The following is an 11871-nucleotide window of genomic DNA, read 5'->3' as shown; positions in this document are numbered from 1 at the left end:
TATTGGGCATGATGTTAGCCGCGTACGACGCATAGACATAATATTTTCTATAGTAAGCTTTGACTACGATAGACATATGCCATCCGCTTGACTTGGCAGCCTTATTTGCATGTGAACATGGTATTTTCTCAACATCAAACACCCCGCATGAACAAGATTTTGCTTCCAAGTCAACCAAACAGTCACGGTGCCCACCCCTAACCTAGAAACGCCAACCATCAATGCGTTCTACCGTCATCATATCTGCGTAATGCTCTCTTACGGCCAATAAGAACTCAACACCCCGGCTAAAAGTGGTTGTCAGACTAAGTGCATCCTCTCGTCTTTTCCAATACCACCTACCTAACTTTTTCGTAATAAACTCAATGAGATATGTGATGGGATAATCTTTGGCTTTCTTTAGCATGAAGTTGATAGATTCCGCAATGTTGATGGTCTTGATGTTGTATCTATCTCCTGGACAGTAAACCCAAGACCATAAAGCTGGATCTGCCTCATTCAAGTACGCTGCAAGGGCCGGATTTACGTTAGTAAGGGAAGCCATGTAGCGGTTGTAATCATCATGCGTATGCGCATATGCTGCCCCTTTCACCAAGTACATCAGTTGCTTCCCACGGAAATTAGAAATTATGTTTTGTTGGAGATGGTAGTAACATATCCCTCGTGTTGCCCATGGCATAACATTGCGACATGCTTTAGCTATTGAACTGCACCTATCCGAAACTACTACCAGTGGATATTCATCCGAGATACACTCACTTAATTTGGTGAAAAACCAATCCCATGAAGCATCACACTCCGAGTCGACAGTTCCAAAAGCCAACGGAAATATCTGAAAATTACCATCCTGTGCGCAAGCGACTAGCAATACACCTTCATACTTTTCGGTGAGATGGGTCCCATCAACCACAATAACTCGCCTCACGTAATTGAAACCATGGATTGAAGCATCGAAAGATAGGAAAAGGTACTTAAACCTATGCTCGTCATCAACAACAAGGTCAACAACACTTCCCGGGTTTGACTGCTCTATTTTTCTAAGACAATAAAGCAATTTCGCATATCCAGATTCGGCGTTTCCTCTCACATATTCCAAGGCATATTGTAAAGCCCTGGACGAAGTTGTGTAATCCAATGTCATGCCGAACATTGCCCTCATTGAGTATTCGATATGTTGTGGGATAACACCATCTACTATTCCTACCCGGTCTACAAAAAGCATCCCAATATATTTGGAGGTGCAACGCCTATGGTGAGCTACGCGGTCCACAATAGAACATGTATGCACGTTCAGATATTTGGTGACCCAAAAAGTGGTTGGATCATTCTTCACAGTGGCCACGATCCTCCACGTGCATCCTAGCACAGAGCATATTGCCACCAACCGAGACTTTGTGGACTTCTTAATTTTGAAAGAGAATTTTAACATAATAGCGGTCAAACGCCCCTCTGTTATGACATCATGTTTGCATGGAAAGCAATGACCTACTTTCAGTTGGTCTATCCAAGGATTATTTAACTGTCCATGAATACCACCAACAAACAGTTTCCCTTCTTCAGCATCTACATCCAGGTGATCTCCATCTTCATCATCATCTTCATCTTCAAATTTCCCGTACTCACTGTAGTCGAAATCCATGTCATCAACATCTTTCGGCTTCTCATATGTAGTATCATGAAGAGCTTCTTGACATTCTTCTACACATTCATCGGCACCTGGATCTACATCGTAATCAAATTCATCTGTTGGCTCCCCATTGTCGATAGAACGAGAGTTGTTTATATCATTAACACATTCCTTAACCGGCTGTCCATCCATGCATCGCGTAGAGACGCAAAGGCGAACAACATTCCTACTACTAAAATCTATCAAGTTCTGAACTGATCTATCATTTGTGACATAGACAGGAGGGGTATCTTGGGGCAATTGCTGAAGCATCACCTCGGTTTAAGGATATGATAACTGAACCATCTCTGTTTCTTTGTCAATGAGATAATCTTCTACAGCCATTTCAAGAAGCTCAGCGTATGTACAACCGTGTCGCAAAAAAAACATTATCCCACCTTTGCGTCGATCCATATTAAAATGCCAAGACCCATTTCTCGTCACCCATACTCCGAAAACAACAGGTATTTGCGCCATTTACCTGAAAGAGTAAGCAGCAAGTCAAATACTCATTACAGAACAGACTATCCGTAGAAGTCTAAAATCAATAACCTAGATGCCTAACAAAACCAAAAACAAGATTGATCCAAAAGTATAATATATTATCATGAAAAAAATATACTGAGGCAAGTACATAACCAATACAAAACAAATGAACTACAAAATCAATAAGAAATATTGAAAAATTTCAATTAAACACTATTTCATTTATACAGACTTCACAGATAACTCCAACACTTTGACTTCCTAAATTAGTCTACCTTAATGATCTAACTGCCTATGAAAACCAAAAACTTGCTTTCTCCATATGTATAATATGGATTCATGTCAAAAACATACAGATGCAAGTAAATAACATATATCAAAGAATACAACAAGAAAATCTAAAAAATTATTCACCAATTTGCAATAATTTGGTTTTCAAATTCTGCTGACTTCATGTTGACGTCAACGGGTATACATATAACAAGACTACACAAAGATAACTTCAAATGAAGTCTATTTCTTGTGGTCTATTTTTGCAATTACAATTTAACAAAGCAGACAGCGAAAGAAGTCTACCAGAACCAGTTGATTTCTTTTGTGGTCTTCCTTTGTTAATTTTTTGGTCAGTTTTGCAATTATATAGATAAAACTAGGTAGACTTCAATGGAAAGTTCAACGGGTTAACTTCAGTTATAGTCTACTCTGCTTATTTTTGCAATTGAGCAAACCATTGACTTTACAGTAGACTTCTGTCTAACAAATAGACTTCATCTATCCATCAATAAGATAAAGTAAACTTCGTCGTGGTTAGTTTTGTAATTGACCAAGTTTGACTTTCGCCAAGTAGACTACGTACAAAGTCTACATNTGAAAAAAATATACTGAGGCAAGTACATAACCAATACAAAACAAATGAACTACAAAATCAATAAGAAATATTGAAAAATTTCAATTAAACACTATTTCATTTATACAGACTTCACAGATAACTCCAACACTTTGACTTCCTAAATTAGTCTACCTTAATGATCTAACTGCCTATGAAAACCAAAAACTTGCTTTCTCCATATGTATAATATGGATTCATGTCAAAAACATACAGATGCAAGTAAATAACATATATCAAAGAATACAACAAGAAAATCTAAAAAATTATTCACCAATTTGCAATAATTTGGTTTTCAAATTCTGCTGACTTCATGTTGACGTCAACGGGTATACATATAACAAGACTACACAAAGATAACTTCAAATGAAGTCTATTTCTTGTGGTCTATTTTTGCAATTACAATTTAACAAAGCAGACAGCGAAAGAAGTCTACCAGAACCAGTTGATTTCTTTTGTGGTCTTCCTTTGTTAATTTTTTGGTCAGTTTTGCAATTATATAGATAAAACTAGGTAGACTTCAATGGAAAGTTCAACGGGTTAACTTCAGTTATAGTCTACTCTGCTTATTTTTGCAATTGAGCAAACCATTGACTTTACAGTAGACTTCTGTCTAACAAATAGACTTCATCTATCCATCAATAAGATAAAGTAAACTTCGTCGTGGTTAGTTTTGTAATTGACCAAGTTTGACTTTCGCCAAGTAGACTACGTACAAAGTCTACATTAATGATGACTTCGTTTGCAGTCTGTCGTGGTCATTTTTGGGGTTGACCAACATTTTAATTTTTTAATTAGTAGACTTCTTTTGCAGTCAACTAATTATTTTAATATAATAATATTACGGTCAATGCTTAAATATTTTGGTCAACTCCAAAAATAGTCACTATAGAAGTCTACTCGTTTATTATCGTAAGAAGACTTAGTCCTGCAGTCATCACTAAAAAGTCAAGAATTTGGTCAATTGCAAAAATACACCTTAGTAGACTGCAAACGAGGTATCGGTTGGAAATATTTTAATGCAGTCTACACTATATTTTTTTGTTTTCAAATAAAATTAAGGAGACTGGAATTTAAGTCTACGGCAATGTTTTGAAACCCGGACCGGACCGGCCGGTCGAACCGGTTTAACCGTGAACCGGAAGCTATCCCGGTCCGGATATCACTTTAAAACCGGATACTAACAAACCCAGATAAAATCGGAAAAAACTCGGCTAAATCCCGCAAACCGGCGGTTGAACCGGCGGTCCGGGTCAAGTTCAGCACATATAAATAACTTAACCGAGCATATATAATACGAAATCATGTACTGTGTCTTCCATTCTCTTTCGATGTGGGACAAATTTGAGTGTATGTGGGTGTGGCTTCCTTCTTTTATAGTTCAGTCAGAATTTTTTTAAATATTAATTTATGTGGAAGATAAGAAATAATTTTTTTATTAATATTTTGATGTTCTTCTATTATATCTTGTTGTCCTTGTTTAGATTTAAAATGATAAGAAATAGAATTATATAATTATTGCTCAAAAATATATACTAATCAATAACTGATAAATATGACAAATTTTTGTTTGGATATCATAAAACCAAAGGATGAACATATATATATGTATATGATATATATTAAAATTCAGTAAATTAGTGACCCACGGTCAGACCGGGTCGACCCGATGACCCGGTGACCCAGAAGGTTGTCCGGGTTGCTTTTCGGGTCGGGTTTAAAAACATTGGTCTACGGGCTCGAAAGTCGAAAAATTTTAAATTGCAAAACTGACCACATAGTAGACTTTACATGATATTATGACGGTTGGACTAACAAATGACGTCTAATTTCGACAAAAAATAAAGAAAATCATGAAATCTACCGGAAAATAACCTTATCGGTGGTTCTTTCGCAATGTCAAGCACCGAGGACGTCGTATTTAGTCACCATTGAAGAAACACAGCGCCAATTTTCCTTGTTCACGAGATATAACAAGATTAACGAACTTTCAATTTTTTCGATTAAAATGGAGAGGATATGGAAGAAAATGAAGTTCTCATAGCATTGGGTGTTATTTAAGCTCAAAAATCGGGTTGTTGAAGCATTAAGAGCTTCAAATTTAGTTGTTCATGATGGTTGGAAAATTGATGGCGGTGGTACAACCGTAAATAAGATAAGAAGATGGGGATATGGATGTAATTAACATTTTCGAAAGAAGCATTTCTGTGAATACATTGAATGGCAGAGGATTTAATAGGGAGAAAGTAGAAAATGTTGGAGAGAGAAAAAGAGGAGTCTAGTCTTACAATTGACTCAAGTTAAAGGTCCAATTTTGCAACCGTCCCAAAGAATAAATCAATAAAAACCAAATAAAAATTAGAAAAAAATAATAAACAATCTGAGGGATCGAACATGTCATCCATGTCCTTGACCAATAGATCATTAGTATATTTTTGAATAGTAGACGGAACACAACATTTTTAAAGAGGACGGAAAGTATTGTTAAAATTAAAAAATCTTAGATCCGACCTGGTAACCCGCGTATTTATTCGAATTATAAATGCTTAATTGACGATTTTATCCCTTTTCTTAATGAAGTATTTTGCCTTATCTCCAAAGACATTATGATGTAATTACATAAAAAACTAATGTTTCTTTTATAAACGACTTTTCAATTAATAGTAGGGGTATACCTTATAATATATGTAGTGATATATGAGTTATAACAAAGTACCTTATAATATATGACAATGATATATATGAGTCGTTGATGACATGGTGCAAGAGGTGAATTTGCACCATGTTCACCTAAAATTCAATATTTATCCTTTTTAATCCAAATTAATTTAATAAAATATGAACTAACAAGAAAATGTGAGATATATGTATGAATACATATCATTTAGTTTTAAGATTATGTAGTATAAAAACATAAATCATTTTGTTCTATGGTTTTAGGACGAAATGATTGAATAAATAGAGTTTACGATGATGATGCATAATAACATTGCTAAAAAAAAATCACAACTGCACCAGATCTAACTATTGAGTGAGACAGTTATAATATAAAGAGAGTACCTTATAATGCATGACAATGATATATATAAGTTATAACAGAGTACCTTGTAAGATATGACAATGATATTTCCGAAGAACGATGTCAAATAGATGAAATTAGCATTTTTATTTCTATTAATCAAATAGATGAAATTAGCATTTTTATTTCTATTAAATTAAACTATTTTAAAAAGACTAATATTAGTTTGACAACAGTGTAAGTCAATCTGCCTCTTCACAAGACTATGATCAAAAGATTCAAAACCCAGTGTGCTAGTCATAGAAACTTGTGAAACGTCAATGAACGCAAGGGATCTAAATTATCAAGTGTTGTCAAAGTCATTACCAAAATTGGAAATTCGTTATAGAGGTATAGGCAGCAACAACTAAATATTTTTTTTGGCAGCAACAACTAAATATAACTCACATGGTATGGTGACTAAAACTTGTTTTCCTAATTTGTAAGGATATGTATTTAACAACCGTTAACCAAAAATTGATAATTTGGTATGGATGTTGATCGACACCAAGAGAGGTGTCGATCGCACAATAAGTCAGCAGATGGTTCCGTTCAATTTTTAGAATTCTCGGTTTGAACTGTTTCGTTTTTAGGGATCATATATAAGGGAGAGGTCGACGTTTTGTGGGGGAATAGCCTAATTGTCGCCTCCCTTAGTCATTCAAAGATTTCTAAAAGTTTATGAGAGTTCTAAAATCATTTTCCTTGGAGTTTTTGTGTCTGTTCTCGTGAGACTGTCCTTGGGAGTGGAGATCTGTGGCAAGAGGTGTGTTTGAAGATTATTAGGAGGCTGTTTCGCCAGGTTTTAGTCAGAAATTCCTGTTGAAGAGGAGAGAGCTTATGACCATGGCAGATTTGAGCATGAGAATTCTCTGTTTCTGTGTTTTATGTATGGTGTTTTTGTGGTTCCAGTGTGATGCAATCCTATAAATATCCATGACTCGTAAAGAATTGGTTCAAGACAAATCAAGATCAAATTATAAAGATGTTTAAAGAAAGTGTCTAGATACAAAGAACTAATCTCCATCAATGATGATTAAAATCTCTCAAATTTATTCTTGATTAATTTATGTAATTAATTTGATTTATTTTGTATTTAGGTTATCCGCTTTTTAATAAAAGGGAAGTACACAACATAGTTTTTGTAGACTTTATATTTTTAATAAATGGTTACAAATTGTTACAAATAGGTTATAGATAGGTTATAGATTAATCCATATATTAATATTAATTGGTTACACCTAAATATTAGGGATATTCCAAATTGATAATTGATATATTAATGGTAACAAATAAATTCATGGATATTCCAAACTGTATTTTCGGAAGATTTTAGTCCTATATCACGTTGTTTTCAAAGATTTTTAAACACATTATTACAAATTTATTTTCTACAGATTTTAGCGATAGACCACAACGTTTAACCAAAGATAGATTACGAAATTGATAGATTAATTGGTTACAAGTTAAATAGTGGGTTAAAAGATAGATTACAAAATAAAATTTAACCAGTGTTATAACACGGTACTTATCTAGAAACATTAACAATATAAAACTTACAAAATAGGTGTCTTTTTTCAAGCCTTCATATTTAGCATGTGATTTTATTGCATAATGTTTTAGCCAAATTTTTTTAAAAAACAATCACATAAATTTTATTTTATATAAAAATTACAATATAAATAAAATGAATTTCAACCCGTGCTCTAGCACGTGTCTTAATCTAGTTGATTTGTAAATTGAGCTTATATAAGCTCATGTTTTCCTTCATTGTAAAGATATAGATTTTTGGAAAAAATAAAGAGAGAGTTTCTTACTTTTGAAGCTTAGGCTTTTATTTTACTTGTCTTTTCTATTGTGTGTGATTCCTTTAGAAAACAAGTTGAATCTTAATCTTTGTGTGCGATTAACTTAGATTTTGATTTGTGTTCTTATCACAAAGTCAATCCGCAATTTTGTGTGGCGAACTTCGTTCCATTATTCATCTCCATCCTATCCGAGTTAGTTAGAGAGGTCCTTAGACCAGCTATTAACTCACCCCCTATTTAAGCTCGTATCACCATGGCCCTGGTGGCTTCTGGGTTAGCTTTGGCCGCATTGGAGGCGTTTGGAGACAGAGATCTGCGCTGGAGATCGCAAGAAAATGATGCTCGGCATTAGTGTCAGTCGACACCAGGAGGGTCTCGGTCGAGACTAGGAGGGTGTCAGTCGAGGCCAGGAGGGTGTAACATCCGTGAACTAAAATCCCGGTTTAGGGGATTGCATAGGTCGATGCAAGAGGTGCATCGGTCGATGCATGTGCAATTCTCTGCGTTTTGACTTAAGTCAAACGCTGCGTTTTGGTCAGAGGAGAAAGGGGAAAACCCTTAGGGTCGTGTCTTTGTCTCATTAGACGTGTGTGGCCGTTTTTGAGAGAAAAGAGAAGGGAGAAAGAGTCCTTGAAAGTTCTTGGAGTTTTCTGGAGATTTGAGGCGTTTCTTGGTGAGATCTGTAGCTGGGATTGTTGTAGGAGCTTCCTAGAAGCGTGTTCTTGCTTGTTTGTTGTTCAGATTCGTCTTGGCACAGGTAAGTGCATGACCATGGCTTATCTAAGCTAGAGGAACCTTTAACTTGCTTGTTTTGTGTTGTTAGACTTGTTAGATTGTTGGTATGGGCGTTAGGAAGCTTTCTTGTGGCTTGGGAATGAGTTTCTGTGGTTGTAGGAACGAAATCCGGCGAGAAGCTTGGGGAAATCACGGTGCTCGATGTTGCGTCGATCGATGCATATCATGCATCGGTCGATGCAAGTGCGAGGACGGCGCGTAAAACTCTAGGGTTTTCGTGTTGCGTCGAGCATGCGTCGGTCGATGCAGACTGGGTATCGGTCGATGCAAGTTACACTTGCATCGGTCGATGCAGCTTCTGAGTCGATCGATGCTTCCCCATTTGGCATCGGTCGATGCATGTGTGGTGTCGGTCGATGCTAAGTCCTGGTTTGTTATGGTCGTTTATTGATTGTTGTGTGTTGGTTATTGATACTCTATTGCTTGTGTGTATAGCCCAGTAGATGGGAGGATTGCCTTACTGAGTGTTTATAAAATACTCATGCATTGCAATATGTGTTTGTGGTGCAGGTAAAGGCAAAGTGTGATCGTGGAATCCAGGCAATGAAGAGGAGGATGTTCTAGGGACTCGGTTTTATGTTGTCTGGCATTGCTAGGTTGCTAGAGTTGGGTCATTAGAACATTGCTAGGTTGCTGGTTCTATGATTTATGTTATTTGGTTATTGGATATTGTTGATGTTATGGATATTGGTTATTATTATTTATTCCGCTGTTGATTGTGATTGTGGTTAGGTGGCTAGTGGGTATGGGACCACTAGTTGTAGTTATTTATTATATAATATTTATTATTTATTTATTAAAAAAAAAAAAAAAAAGAGTCGGTCGTTTCAGAGGGTGTCGGTCGAGACCAAGAGGGTGTCGGTTTACACTAGGTTGCAAGTCTTGGGCCAGTTTTGGTCGACACCAACCTTCGCCAGGTGTCAGTGTCAGTCGACACCAACCTTCGCTAGGTGTCAGTGTCGATCGACACCAGGAGGGTTACCACGTTGTATGGGAGGCCATGTCGGACACTATTATGCTGGACTCAGGTGGGAGAGAGGAACATATATAGTGCTTATTTTGTTAAGGAGACCTCGGAAAAGATTAGGGTTCTGAAGCTAAACATGATGAAGGCTCATGATCGGCAGAGGAGTTATGCTGATAGGAGGAGGAAGGATCTTGAGTTTGAGGCTGGAGACAGAGTGTACCTCAAGATGGCCATGTTGCAGGGTCCAAACAGATCATTGACAGAGAGACTAAGCTGAGTCTGAGGTACATGGGTCCGTTCAGAGTGGTTGAGCGGGTGGGACCGGTTGCATATTGGCTGGAGTTGTCTTATGCGTGTGTTCCACAAAATTTTCCATGTACCAATGTTGCGGAAGTGTCTTCACGAGGATGATCAGTTGTTGTCTAAGATTCCAGAGGATCTTCAGCCCAACATGACTTTGGAGGTGAGGCTAGTGAGGGTGCTCGAGAGGAGAGTCAAGGAACTTTGGAGGAAGAAGGTTCCTTTGAGGAGAGTCCTGTGGGACTGTGATGGTGTTGAGGAGCAGACTTCGGAGCGAGAGGCAAGGATTGAAGAAAGGTTCAAGAAGTGGTTCAAGAAGCAGGCCGAGGCTTGAGCTTGCCTAGCCTTGGTCCCAATTGTCGTGGTGGTTGTTGGTGAGGAGAAGTCTGTGACTGAAGCTGAAAGGAGTATTCCAGCCCATTTCTCTTGATACTTGGTCGCTTAGGGGTGGTTGGTTGTGCGACTAAGTACTAAGATGAGGTGGTTTTCAGGATAAGTGTTTGGAGTGAAGTTGTTATAGAAAGAGGAAAGTTGCAAAAGTGGAAAGTTCTAAAAACAAAAAGTTTTATTTGAGTTAGAATTTGTCCATTTTTAGTGGTTGTGAGCTTTGGTGGTGTTAGAATTGCGGAAAATACTAAGGTAGAATTGAGAGAATAATAAGAAAAGAGAATGAAGAATAGAATACTTGAATTAGATTTCTTCTCATGTTTGTTATACAACTTAATATAGAGATACAAAGGGCATATAGCCGTTAGTCCTAGAATAAAGACTGAAAGGGACATAATATGGCTTGTCTCGAGTTGGTGCATAGTGAAAGCGACCTTCCCTTCCTTTGGTTGACTCGCTATGCTTCACCAACCAACGCCACACGTGATTCTTCCTCTATGTGAGATATTTTATCTCTTCTAGATCCTTCTCACTCAAGGGCTTCTTGTTACCAGGCTGCTACTACACAACTCGATCTCATAGCCATTGTGGCCTAACGGTAAGAAGGCCTCGACTGTACGGACGCTTGTACGGACGCTTGTACGGACGCTTGTACGGACACTCGTACGGCCAGCCTTGATATCAAGTCCTAGATCAATAGGTGGGGCTCGTGTAGCCTTCATGACAGACTTTTGAGTCATCGTGTGGCCCGTGTGGCGGTCTTTTGAGACACTGTGTGGCCTTTGTGGCGGGCTCTTTAGCCAATTTGTGGCCTTTGTGGCCGACTATTTAGCCAATTGTGTGGCCTTTGTGGCGGGCTGTTTAGCCAATGTTGCATGTTTAGACGGTCCTTTAGGATGTGTGGCATGTTTAGACGGTCTTTCGGGATGTATGGTCTTTGTGACGGTCCTTCGGAATGTGTTGCCTGTTTAGGTGGTCCTTTGGGATGTTTGGTCTTTCTGATGGTCCATCGGGATGTGTGGTCTTCGTGATGTTCCTTCGTGGCGGTCCTCTTTAGGACATTTGTTTGGCCTTGGTGGCGGTCTATTTAGAATTTTTTTTTGTCTTTGTGGCGGTCCTGTTTAGGACATTTGTCGGCCTTAGTGGCGGCCCTTGTCGCATTTCGATGATCCTTGTGTGGTCATGAGATATTCTAGTGAAGTAATATGTGGTTGGTAGGACATTGTGATGTTTTAAGTGAGGCACGGGAGGGAGACCTGGTAAGGAGATAAGACTCAGACGTGTTCAGAACGGTTGGTCCTGAATGACTCTTTGGGGAACTTTTGTTCTCCTAGTACTGTCATATTCTAAGACTTTGTGGCTTAAGACTATGATTGATATATCGACTTCGGATGACGATCTGGTGGCGCGCTGTAGGGTGGTAACCCAAGAAACAAATATTGGATTTTCCTTATATTTTATGGCATGCGGGCTTAGGCTCGATGAGGAGCCAATACTATGGCATGCAGGCTAAGGCCT

The 11871-nt window shown here is 37.9% G+C and overlaps 1 protein-coding gene across 1 annotated transcript; it reads right to left on the bottom strand.

Annotated features, from left to right (window-relative positions):
* Positions 203-1939, bottom strand: LOC104789445. The gene has a single exon (XM_010515140.1). It carries the CDS (start codon positions 1937-1939, stop codon positions 203-205), a length of 1737 nt encoding a protein of 578 aa, XP_010513442.1.

This window comes from Camelina sativa, chromosome 5 (genome assembly GCF_000633955.1).
Source record: "Camelina sativa cultivar DH55 chromosome 5, Cs, whole genome shotgun sequence".
NCBI classification, from domain to species: Eukaryota; Viridiplantae; Streptophyta; class Magnoliopsida; order Brassicales; family Brassicaceae; genus Camelina; species Camelina sativa.
This window is presented reverse-complemented; position numbering and strand designations above follow the sequence as displayed.